A 13,052-nucleotide genomic window follows, 5' to 3' on the forward strand; every position below is an offset into this window, starting at 1 on the left:
CGTCCCCCCCGCGCATCATCCCCGCCTGCCCGCCCGCTCCCCCGCGCTCCCCGGGCGGAGGCGGCGCTCCCCGCACTGCCTGCTCCGCCGCGCCCCGCTACTCCATCCTCCGCCCCTCCGGCTCCCCCGGTGGTTTGAGGGCTCGGGCGCTCCTGCCTCCCTCCCCCGGGGGTGTGGCACCGCGGAGCGGCCCCGCAGCCCCGCGCAGGCGCCGGCCCCGCCGGGCCGGGCACGCCGGGACGTGTAGTCCTGGAACGGCCCCGCCGCACCTGGCGTGGGTTCCGCAGCCGCGCAGCGTCCCCGGGGAGGGCCGGCCACTGTCCGCCTCGGGGAGGGGGAGAGCACGGGCAGGGGCCGGCCGCAGCGTCCCGGGCGGTGCGGGTGGCTGTTCTCCGCCGGGGATGCGCGGGGCGATGCGCGGAGCTCCCGCGGTCCCGGCCCCGGCGCAGCCCTGGTGCCGCGCTCCGTCCCGCCGCGGCGGCCCCCGGCTCCCCTTGTCCTGCCCGCGGTCCCCAGGGCTCCCCCGCCCGGCTCTTCGTGCTCGTCACCCGCCCGCAGATGCCCCACACTCGTGGGAAGGGGTCGCCGACACCCGGCAGACTTCCCAGTCTTCCCCCCGCGCCCTTCTCCGGCCGGGGCTCCTCGACTTTCTTGGGATCTTAAAAGCCCCCTACGGAAGAACCCGAGGGAACCCCATTCTGCCACACCATTGTCTTCACCCTTGTAGGGAGCTGTGTGAGGCATCAGCCACTTGTGGAAAGTTTGTGAATTTTAAACGCTAGATTACAACATAAACTCCTGTCTACATAGGACAGATGCTCATGTCAGCATGATTCTGATTTTCCTAGCAACGGGGTAGATCGATTCATCAGGTCAAGCAATGAAAGAGGAATAAAAACGACCCATTACTCTCACTGACACTCTTCCCCATCTGTATTTGCATTGATTAAATCCACACGAAGCAAATCAAATTAACATGCACCTTCTTGTAAGTGAAGTGTAGACGCTACTTTTTCTTCCCCCCCCCCCCTTTTTTAATTGTATCAATTTATTTCTTTCTACAGCCACACACAAATGACCTGCAACAGCAGAGCTTGCTGACAGCCTAGAACACATTTTCTGAACATAGGAAATAGATGAGAAATGCACTTAATGAATAATACCTTGGGGGTAAAATTGCTACAATAAATGCCTTTTGTACCTGATTAAGTGTCAAAGGTTTGACCTTTGAAAGTTATTGTGCGTAGCAGGTGGCACTGCTATGTACAGTCTTCTACAGCCTCTCTCCTGTAGATTCAAAAAACCATTCAGCCTTCAGAGCCATTCTGTGCTGTGGTTACTTTCTTTGTAATACAAGTTCTATACAGCAGCAGTTGTGTCTGTAAGTACCGGAAGATTTTTCTCTGATTAAATAATTCTTGAGGGAGAAATTGCTTCCTGGAAACCAGAGCCTTAGCACAGAGATGAGGCTCCTTAGGAGCATCTGCCCTGCTTGTTGTTTGAACTCTTCTGTGCAAGCACTGATGTAAACAGAGCAGATTATGTTCAGTTTTAAGTGCATTTCACATCCTTGCCCAGCCTCCCACTAATGATCATCATAGGGACAATGCAAACATCACAACGTGCCTGACGGTGGAAGACGGAACTTTTATTATACAGAATGTTTTTAATGCTACAAGCTACACCTCTCTCCAGAGGACAAATGAAGGCATGTGTCTAAGTGCCCATTTTGTGAAGCACCACTCACTGCAGCAGCAGTGGGATGTTGCTGTGTCTGCTGCACCTCAGGATGAGACTGAGCAGTGGGCAGGGATTTACCTTTGTGGGAGACTCCTCAGGGAGCACTGACTGTGTTTGCTGAGTTATTTTTATAGAGGTGCCTGAATGAAGAGGGCAGATCTTTAAGAGCTCAAGTGTGAGTTGCACTGGCACGTGCACCCAACAGCTCACTGCTCCTCTTTTATCTAATATCTGTATCTACCTCTAGATATGTGGAGTCACCCACAGTGTTGCCACATACTTTTGTGGGACAAAAGTATGACTCCAGCACACTAATGTTGTCCTGTATAGTTTCAAATATTTCATTCTTGAAAGGGCAAACCTATTTATCAAAAGAGTTATGACAGATGGGGTTTGGAAATCCCACGGAGCTACCTAGTGTTCATGAGCGGCGCAGCTCCGGTGCACTCCACGATCCTGGCAACCAAAGGCACACTCCCCCAGCTCCTGCAGGAGCAGGGACAGCCAGCCAGCAGCGTCTGTGCTGCTGCCACAGGGGTCATTCCAGCTCAGCTGCATGGCGTGGCATTGAAGTCGACCAGAGGCAGCCACATAAATGTGGCTGAGTGCAGGGAGTGGGGATACCTGAGCTCTGCTACTGGGCTGCTGAGGGTCTGCAATGATCTGTGTGTCTTAGTTATACATCTACATGGAGAGCAGCAATTCTGACCCCATGCTCATTGGGAAGAGCAGTGGAGAGGATTTTTTCAATATTCTTATGTTAACTGACAACCCCTCCCTCACCTTGTTTCTAATAAATCTGACTCACTGTGCTGCACCAGGACATGGAAAGAGGTGTGTTCACTGACACTCACTAGCATTACTTTGAAAAACAAAATCAAGGTGATTAGTCCTCACTGCATCTCTCTTTTCTACTCCATTTTTAAGCCTGATTAAACCCATGATGTATGACACAGGCCTGAGATAGATGGTCCCTTTCATGGATGTGGCTGCCCATGTGTTGTCAGAGCAAGTTTCACTACACAGAAAGTCCATCAGTTGGCTTTTGAAAAACCCACTGCAGCATTTGGACTCTTACCTCATGACTGCTTCACAGCTGTCAGTATCTTCATTCCCACGTCACCTGGAACAACTGGTTCTCAAAACCAACAAAAAAATTAGGAAGAAGTAGATTTATTTATATCCATTTTCTCTTGTGGTGACACAGTCCTTTAATTTCAAGCTATGTCCACACCTGATTTAATGGAACAGTCAGGTTCTCTGTGAGTGAGGGAGAAGGAAACAGAAGACCTGTAAATCTGTTCCACTGCTTATCTGACTACTCGCTCTTGTAAAATGGTGCTGAAATATGTGGACTCGAAGACAGGGTGGCAGAGGAGCAACACAGGTCTCTTTTGCTGGCCTAAATATCCTGATTCAACACTTGCTAGGAGAAAAAGGAAAATTTAGTCTGAATCATATGCAGAAGCAAGCAACCAATATTGGAAAGGGAAAAAAAAAAAAAAGGGAGAGGCTAGCAAAAATATTTCATATTCTGAAAAATGTGCTTTCTAAGGTGCTTTAAAAATGTGCTTTAAAATTTCCATCTGAAGTCATTCAGGAGAGGCTCCTAAAAAACCTCAATGTGCTGAACATCAGGGTGAAGCCGGGCTGGCAGCCATCTTCCCTTTATGGGAAAAGCGAGGTTTGTAAATGAAACGCCAACACCGAGCGAGACCCAAATGCATCAGTGTAATAGGAACAGGGAGGCAGCGAGGCACAGTGTGATATTCTGAGCCACTCGAAGGATGAGTCATCGGCAGGGTGGGCTCGCACAGCTCCAGCCAGAAAACACAGCGGCAGCACACCCAGTTTGATCCTGCCACCAGAGAAACCCAGTTTGATCCTGCCACCAGAGAAACCCGCCCGGCCTCTGCACGGCCGCCTCCAAAGGCAAGGATGAGACCCTCGCTGAACCAGATGTCAGAAAGGCTTTTGCCTGTACTTATCAACTGGAAACATACCCTACCAGCAGCTATCTCCTATATCCATGCTCTACCACTTAATTAATGCGGTAAAGGCCGGTCATGATTAGCCCTAAGCTGGACTGTGCTTGGAATTGCTTCTGGAACTTATTGCTACGAACGGCCAAATTCTTCCTCCTCCTGCTGAGCTTGGGTATCAGCAGGTGGGAGCACACAGGCCTGTGAGAGCATTTGCAGGCAGCTGGAATATTTTCCAGCGCCCCTGTGTGCAAGGACAGAGGCTGCCATCTACCAACAGTCACAGGGTGATGCATCGTGTTGCCTAAGCCAAACTTTTTGCTTTGGTTTAGATAAAAGTGTTTATACTTCTGTTGTTGTTTTTTTTTTTCCGTTTCCCAGCCTCTTTGTCAGTTATCTATTTCCTCAAGGTAGAGGACAAGTGATTGTTACAGCATTTGATCACATGGAATAACATAACCTTCTAGAAGATGAACAGATTTTATTTTTAAACAAGCAGATATATGTATTCCATACTCTGCACAGAATTTGCCACTCAGTGATCCACAGCAGCAGTTCTGATTTGGGATTTGCTTATCCCTTTCATCAAGTTTAGAGAGAAACAGCTACTTTTTCACAAAAATTTTATTGTGTGAGAGATGATCTTTCAAAGAGCTCTTTAAAATCTAACATTTACAAAACAATAATGGAAACAACACACAAGGATTGTCTAGTATTTTTTATCAACGGATCTTGTAGTTTTTCACCAGAAAGACATCATTTACTATTTCCAGATAGGAAAAGAGAGGCACAAAATGGGAGCAGGCAGATAAGTATCCTAACCGAAAAGAACATTCACATCTCCTATTATCCATTCGAGTGCCTTTTGGACTACTCTGCACCTTGTATACCAACTTCTCCTTAAAGCCTGCTGAAATCCCTGGAGAGTCTTTCACCAACTTCACAAGTCAATTTGAATCAGGCTTAAAGACAGCAAAGGAGACAACTAACAAGATTTGGAAATAGATGTGCATATAGTATCACTCAGTAGATTTATTTTGAGCTTTGGATGTCAATAAGAACCAGGTTTAGTAGCTGTTCTAGCCTGTGCCAGAGCCAGAGCTGAGGAAAAAGAACAACTTTTATCAGGTGCACTTTGGCAGTGACAAGGTCCATCTTCAGATTGCAGGGATGCTCATTTTACAAAAGCAAAATCGAAAGTAGCCCCCATTAAATGGCAGTGTTTCAAGCTTTTGCGCAGAGGTCTGAGAAGCTGAATTTTGTTGCCACCATAACAAAGCATGAGCAATATTTCCCCACCTGCAAGCCAAGAGTTTAAACAAAGAGTTTTAAACAAATATAACTTTCCGGGGATGGGGGGGGGGGGGGGGGGGGGGAAGGGCATTGGTTTAGAATACATCAACTTCGAAGTTTTGTGAATAATCATCTGTGGATGAGACAGCCATCCTCAGGAAATCCGAGCAACAGCCCTGTTCTGGCTGCCACAATGCAGCTCCCACTGCTGAGGGAAAGGAACCCGGCCATCCCTGGGCACACAGTTTGCTGCCCAGCCCCAGGGCACTCGTCTGGGTGAGCACATCTCTGTGTCCGAGGGCATGTGCCAGGTATTTCTTGCATGCAGTCATGCCATCCTGCCCTGCTCTGAAAAGAATCAGCCCAGGTAATGGCTGATGGTTTTGCTGTCCATCTACAGCCACTGCTCCACAGGTGTCCCAGGCTCAGCTTTACTGCTCACTGCTCTGCTTGCAGCCCTCAGCAATGGCACAAAGCCCTCCCACACCTCTACCCTGGTCACAATCTCCACAATCGCTCCTTCTCTGTCCTAATCCAAGGCTGCAGACTAGGGCAAAGCTCATCCACACTCTATCTGACATACTTTCGAATGTAGAAATTGTTCATTCACTTCCACTTTCATGTTTTGAGTAGATAACATTATTCTGGCTGCTCTGCTAGGAATTACTTTTTATTTAAAAAAGATTTTCAGAGACACATTTTCAGCTGTCATTGGCTACATCTGGATTAATAAATTCAAGGTGCCAGTGACTGAAATTTGCCATGATGTTAAATGCCTGAGAAAGGTCTCAGCACACTTCTGTACAACACCGACTAATACTGCCCCAGCTAGTTATTAACCCCAACAGGCAGTTTGAACACAACCTCTTTTGAACCTCTTTTGAAGGCTCAGAGGTTTCACTATTACAGAGGTGACTGAACCATGCAGATGCATCAGTACCAGGAATAAGTTCAGAAGTATAGATTTAGCATTCATTGAGTTCATCCCAGGGGTAGCTGACGTTGCTCTGGCTGCCTTTGGCTTTGCCCCCAATGCTGATGGCTGAGCTTATCCTGCTGGCAGAGCAAGACTTTTCTCTAATTCACAAGGTTCACCCATTCTAAAATGTCATGGATATTAATAAATATGTGAAAGCAGAAATTACTAAAACCAAGAAGAGAAACCGAGTTCAACTTGGTTTAACTGTTAAGATGAAGGAACAAAAAAAACCCCCAAAAAACAAGTTAGCAGCTTTGAATATGGTGAAGGGCTTTGAGAGGATGCTGTATGAAGAGCGGCTGAGGGCACCTGGTCTGTTCAGCCTGGAGGAGACTGAGGGACAACACACTGACACATTGCAGTCTACAACTCCTTTGTGAGAGGAAGAGGAGGGGCAGACACTGCTCCCTGCTCTGTGGTGATCACTGACAGGAGCCGAGAGAACCACGTGAAGTTGAGTCAGGGGAGGTTTAGGTTGTGTATTAGAAAAACCACCAGGTTTTAGGAAAAACAGAGGGTGATTGGGTGCTGGAAGGAGGTCCCCAGGGAAGTGGGCACAGCACCAAGCCTGCCAGAGTTCAAGAAGTGTTTGGAAAACGCTCTCAGGCACACGGTGTCACTCTTGGGGTGTTTTGTGCAGGGCCAGGAGCTGGGCTTTGATGACCCTTGTGTATTGCTTCCAACTGAGAATATTCTGTGATTCTGTAACTGTAATCCGAGTGAGTTCAGTAATGTCAGAGGCGGCTGTAAGTGTGTGTGTGGAAGGTTTCTGGGCACAGGCCGGGCTGTATCAGCACACAGCAAACAGCACCACCCGTGTGAGGCCGGGGCTCAGCCCGGACGGGGCGCTGGTGAAGCCACACCTCGAAGCTGGGCCCAGTTCTGGGCAGTTCTGGAGGGGCATTGGGGTGCTGGAGCAGGTGCAGAGAAGGGAACGGAGCTGGGGAAAGGTCCCGAGCACAAGTCCTGTGAGGAGCAGGGAGATGGGGGAGGCTCAGTTGTGTCACTCTCCACAACTCCCTGACAGGAGAGGTCGGGATCGGGCTCTGGTCTCGGGTAATAAATGGCGAGACAAGACGACATGGCCTCAAGCTGCACCAGTGGAGGTTTAGGTTGGACATTAGGAAGGATTTCTTCACAGAAAGGGAGATTAGACACTGGAATGGGCTGCCCAGGGATGTGGTGGAGTCACCGTCTCTGGAGGTGCTCAAGAAAAGCCTGACCGCGGCCCTCGGTGCCATGGTGTGGCTGACCCGCTGGTGTCCGGCGGCCGCAGGCCGGACTCGGCGGCGGGAGAATCCTTTCCCAGGCCGCTGGATTCTCCGATCCTGTGCGTGCCCGTCCCCCGCGGCCCGCTGGGTTCCCGCCCCCGGCGGCGCGGCCCGCCCCGCTCCGCCCGCCGCTCGCCATGGCCGCGCTGGGGAGGCTGCTCCGCGCCGCGGTGAGTGCGGGCCCGCCGGCCTGCCAGCCCGGCCCCGCCGTGCGCTCACCTCCCTGCCCCTCCCTGTCCCCGCAGGTGCCCGTGGCCGCCGCCGCCGCGAGGAGGGGCACGGCACGGCCCCCGGCCTGCGCCCGCCGGCACTTCAGCCTCGGTAAGTGCGGGAGGACGGGCGGGGGACGCGCCCCGGGAGCGCCCCCGGGCCCGGCCCGCAGCTCTCGGCCTTCTCCCCTCCGCAGGCTCCTCGCGGTTCGCCGCGGCCGTGACCCAGCACGCCCCGTACTTCAAGGGGACGGCCGTCGTTAACGGAGAGTTCAAGGAGCTGAGCCTAGATGATTTCAAGGGGAAATACCTGGTTCTCTTCTTCTACCCCCTGGACTTGTGAGTGCGCGTTTCTCCCCTTCCCGACGGGCCTTCTGCCCCGCTGAAGGTCATCGCAGGCGCTGCAGGTCGTTGTGGTTTTGCCCGATTCCAGCCAGTCTTGCAGGGCAGATGCGCCTGTTTCTAGGGCGTGAGTGATAAGATTGAGGGCACACGGCCATTGTGGGTTAAAGCAGTGATAGGGTGGCTGGAGAGCATCTTCTAGCTGCGGGGACTGCATCAGGAGCTGGCTGTGGTTCCTGTTACAGTCACATCCCAGGGGTGAGGGCATTGCCTTGCCATTTGGGGCTGCCTTGGAGACTCTGTCCCTGAAGCAGCAAGGCCAGCAGAACTGCAGATACACAACTTCATTCAGCTCAAAACACGGCAGCTTGGGGGGCAGTCTGCTCAGAAGACTTGAATTGCCAAGAGCATCCTGGTGCATGTGGGCACATGGAGAAGGGTTTAACATGCAGACCTTTCTGCTCTAGTTTCCAGAAACTCTGGAGAATCTCTAGCAGAGACAGTTTCTCCATCTTTGTAAGGAATATATCCAGAACTCTGAGAAGGTAACTGGTGACTGTTGTACAGCTGTTGGTTTGAGATCAAAAGTAATCTTGAGCAGGCTAAAATTATCAGTCTAAAGAAAACCCTGTGCTGCATTCATGCCTAGAAACACACAAGAGAGTCTTCTCTAGAGAAGATGACAGAATTATTGCAGCCTGATCTGTCTTCCCACCAGCACCTTTGTCTGCCCCACGGAAATTGTGGCTTTCAGCAACAAGGCAAATGAATTTCGTGACGTGAACTGTGATGTGGTGGCAGTTTCAGTGGACTCTCATTTTAGTCACCTGGCCTGGATAAACACACCACGAAAGGTAGGAATTGAGTATCTTTTTAGGGCTTTCTCTGTTGATTTGGTTTCTTTTCACAACAGCTCCAGAGAAGAGGAGTTGAATAAATAATTGTGCCAACGCTGATTTTTAATAGATTTCCTAAAGTCATATGCAGTCAACTTCCACATTTGATTACATAATTCTGACCTCTGTCTTTTGTTTTCTTTCCCTTTTTTTAAATTACTTGGTTTGGGTTTTTAACTTGTTTTGCTGTGATGATAGCCTTGTTGGTAACATTGTATCCTTGTACATTTATCTCAAAAGACAAATGTTCAGTTTACATATCACTGTCCTGAAACGCCTGTGTCAGCTGATAATGCCCAAAAACTGTCACAGAAAAGGAGCAGCAGCTGTTCAGTCATTACTGTTAAAACAGTGGTGGGTTCAGGATGGAAGCAGAAGAACCACCAGTTTATTGGAGCACTTGTATCATTAATTCACTTGCTGAAAGGGTTCTGTTCTTGCAGTACAAGTGGAGGATTTTGGCTTTCTTGAGGAAAGTGATGAAGACAGCCTTTTACTGGAGAGCAACCTCTTTCAGATGTATATAAAAATACATGCTTTTGATGATATAAAGCATCTCCCTGGTTCAGGCAGTTGTAGAGAACCACAGGTGTCCCAGAAAGGTGCAGAAGTGCCTGTGTGGACAGCAGGAGTGCTGCAGGCTGGGTGCCTTCTGGCACCACTGAACATGCAGGGGAGGAAGGAGAGTTTGCTGCATTTGATACACCTTGGCTGAGCCTGTCAAGAGTATTTCTTTTTTGCATGCTTTGTTGAAAGCTCAGCAGTGTGACTGTGGCCTGATTTCTCAGCTTTATCCCAAAGGTGTTCAGGGTACATCAGTCGTGCATTTTACAGATGCACAGACTATTCTGAGTTGGAAAGGACCCACAAGGATCATCGAGCCCAAGTCAAAACCCCCTGCACAGGGTGGAAAGAATTCCAGGGTGGCACAGGCAGGAAACTGACACCCAGAGAGGCTGAAGCCTTGGTTTCTCTGACATCTGTGCTCAAAGCTCTGTTTGGGGAACTCTGTTGCAGACAAATGTTTGCAGGATCAGGGTCTCAGTGGCTGAGATTACACAGTGATTCACTGATGATGCCAAGAATAGCAAAGCTAACAAACTCCAGCCTTGTTTCAAGGTTAGAGAGCTTATCTCTCTTGCAGTCTCAGTATGTGGCAAAACTGAAAGGAATCTTGTTTGACTCTTCAAATAGTATTTAAATTTATATGTGGGAGGCAAAACCAAAGGAAAAAAAGCACACTGAACAGAGCAGCAGAACTCTGACATATTTAGTGTGCTGGTAGGAGCATTGTGTTTGGAATCATAAAATTGTTAAGGTTGGAAAAGAAATCTAGGATCATGAAGTCCAACTCACCACCACCATGACCATGTTCATCACTAACCATGTCCTCAACTGTCACATCCATATGGTTATTTTTCCATGCCCTGGGAAGCCTGTTCCAATGCCTGACAATCCTTTCTGTGAAGAAATTTTGGATAATATTCGATATTGGTGCAATTTGATGCCATTTCCTCTTGTCCTGTCTCATGTTACCTGGGAGAAGAGGCTTACCCCCACCTGATTACACCTAATTTTAAGTAGTTGTTGACTGGTAAGGTCACCTGAGTCTTCTTTTCTCCAGGTTAAATATCCTCAGCTCCCTCAGTTCCACATCAGATGTGTGCTCCACAATTTGTTTGTTCACAGGCTTGTTTCCCTTCCCTCCCCACCATGTTCATCCTATTTAATTCCGAACACTTAAATATGCTGTAGAAATTTTTCTATTCAAAGCTCCTGAACAGGATAGAAAGGAAGATTTTCTGGAAGTTTATGGCTGTTGCCATTGGCAGCCTCTTACCACCAAAATAAGCAATCCTAAAATGCTCAGTGCAAAAGAAATTTTTGCTTTCTTAAGAAACAAACTGTTCCTGAATAAAACAAAGCGAACCCTTTGCAACACTGCACTCACTTTCATGGGGCAGATGCTGTGGTTGTGTTTTGTTGTTACTGTGCCCTCAAGAACATGGAATTCAGCAGCCAAGGAAGGATGATCCTGTGGAGCTTTTTATAACCAAGTGGAATCTTACTCTATTCCCTAGAGCGGTGGTTTGGGCAAAATGAATATTCCAGTTCTGTCGGACCTCACAAAACAGATCTCCCGTGATTATGGGGTGCTGCTGGAAGGACCTGGCATAGCACTGAGGTAAGGCTGGCCTGCTGGCTGTGCTGTGACGCAGCCTAACACAAGGGACACTGTCCCCTCCTGTGGGGAAATGGTGTCAGGTGAAGACTGTGAGGTGTCTTCTGCTGCAGGATAGCTGGATCCCACCTAGGGAAAGGGCCCCTGGCCATTTTGGCCAAGAAGCTGAGAATGGCTCCAGGCCTCTCTGAAAATGTGTGAAGGAAAAGCCAGCTCTTCTGCTTTGAGAGGGGGAGAGCACTCCATGTCACTAATGAAGAAGAGCAGCATAGAAGGACAATTTCTGATAATTTTTTTCCATAGTAGTCCCTGAGATACAGTGGATTGGGTAGGAGTCTTCTGGAAACCTTCAGTTCCTGATCACTTTGGATCAGGAACTTTTGACATTTGTTTACTGACAGATTAAGCTAGTTAGTAAGGTAAGATTGGGACTTTGGTTTTCACAAATACTTGTACGCAACAGGATTTAATTTAGTAGCATAATGCACAAGCAACTCTTCACTCTACACCTACAGATTTGACCAAAAAGACGTGGGCAGGATGCCATCTTTCAGTTTTGAAGTACAGGTGGAACATGGAGTTCTCCCTTTGCTCTGTCTGCCTGGATTGAATGGTCTCTATGTAATTTCACAGCACCATAGCAGTGGATCTCTCTGCTAACAAACAACACACCAAATGCTGTAGTTCTGCTCTCAACCGATGCCTGTAACTAGGAATTACAGTCAGTTAACAGGAGCTACTCGCTGAAATTGTGCATCCAGTTCCTTGTGTTTGGCCTTGGAATGTGACTTGCCTTCCCTAACCTCCTGCTCCATTGCAGAGGCCTGTTCATCATCGACCCAAACGGGATCATCAAGCACCTGAGTGTCAATGACCTGCCCGTGGGGCGCAGCGTGGAGGAGACGCTGCGCCTGGTGAAGGCCTTCCAGTTCGTGGAGACACACGGAGAGGTGTGCCCGGCCAACTGGACTCCAGACTCCCCAACGGTGAGGGCTGCTCACTGCTAAATATAACCCTGCTAAAGATAGGCACTGGCCACTTTGTGCTGGGCTGAAGGGCTGGGATCCACATGGATGGGAGGTGTTTGACTGAGTCCGTGCCTGTTGTCTAAACACGAAGCTTTTATCGGTTGGGCTGATGTAGTCTGTCTGAGTGTGGGATTTCTGTGAGGGAAGTTAATGGGTTCCTTTGAGGAGATGCAAATTGTGTTCAAAACTCTAGGTTTGACTTGGACTCTCCACTAACTGAGTTCAGATTTCGTACTTATTTAATGTGGTGTAATTTAAGAGGAAAAATGTGGTTTATACCTAAAGTTTTCAGGTAGGAGCTGTACATGATCTAGGCTTTTGTCTTTCAACCAAGTGCAGAAACAGAAATAGATTACTCTGTTTATAAAGTATGCATGGATTTTCTTGGATAAAGTGTCAAATCTGTAATTTTTTTACTGTACCAAGTAATAACTAAACTTTCTTTTCTTGACAGATCAAACCAAGCCCAGAAGGTTCCAAAGAATATTTTGAAAAAGTGCATAAATAAACACTCAAATATGTGGACAAAACTTCTAGTTTCATCCGCTGAAGACATTAGGAAAACAGCTATGATTGTAAAAAATTAATAATAAAAATAAAAGATCTCATTTTCTCATGTTTAAGAAGAAGTTAAATGCTGAAATATTTACTGACTCCCTTGTCTTGCTTTAAAAGGGTAAAACTAAGGCTTTCCCCCTGTCTTCTGCAACTTCAGTTTCATGAATTTCTGTGACCGTTAAATCATCTTCCTGAATGTGATGAGTACACAAGTTACAGTTTTCTTCCACTGGCTTTTCCCTCTTTCTTTAACTAGTTTTGGACCAGAAAATGTCCTGCATTTCATTTTTTCACACAACATAAAATTCTGTCAAAAAAAAAAAAATCGAAATAAAACAAGGACAGAATTTTGATACATGGTTTGTAATGAATTTTGAAGAGGAAGAGATGAATGTAACAAGTAAAAAATCATTGGTTTTGTGTATAAATGCACTAAAACATGGAATGAATGTAAATATGTGTCATTTAAAAAAAGTGCAGCTGCTCAGGAGCTCTAACAAGCTTCATGGCAAGTTTTCTTTCACTTGAATTTGCTTGACTCTTGTACTGCTTGAAGCTGATGTAGCATCTCT

The 13,052-nt window shown here is 48.0% G+C and overlaps 1 protein-coding gene across 1 annotated transcript; it reads left to right on the forward strand.

Moving 5' to 3' along the window:
• The first annotated feature begins 7,075 nt into the window (after positions 1 to 7,075).
• PRDX3 (peroxiredoxin 3) lies at positions 7,076 to 12,569 on the forward strand. The gene is made up of 8 exons (XM_066323497.1): positions 7,076 to 7,081; positions 7,406 to 7,435; positions 7,511 to 7,586; positions 7,672 to 7,813; positions 8,535 to 8,670; positions 10,794 to 10,897; positions 11,715 to 11,880; positions 12,377 to 12,569. Exons 1-8 carry the CDS (start codon positions 7,076 to 7,078, stop codon positions 12,428 to 12,430), a joined length of 714 nt encoding a protein of 237 aa, XP_066179594.1. The 3' UTR covers positions 12,431 to 12,569.
• Positions 12,570 to 13,052: the final 483 nt, after the last annotated feature.

Source organism: Sylvia atricapilla, chromosome 8 (assembly GCF_009819655.1).
Source record: "Sylvia atricapilla isolate bSylAtr1 chromosome 8, bSylAtr1.pri, whole genome shotgun sequence".
Taxonomy (NCBI): Eukaryota; Metazoa; Chordata; class Aves; order Passeriformes; family Sylviidae; genus Sylvia; species Sylvia atricapilla.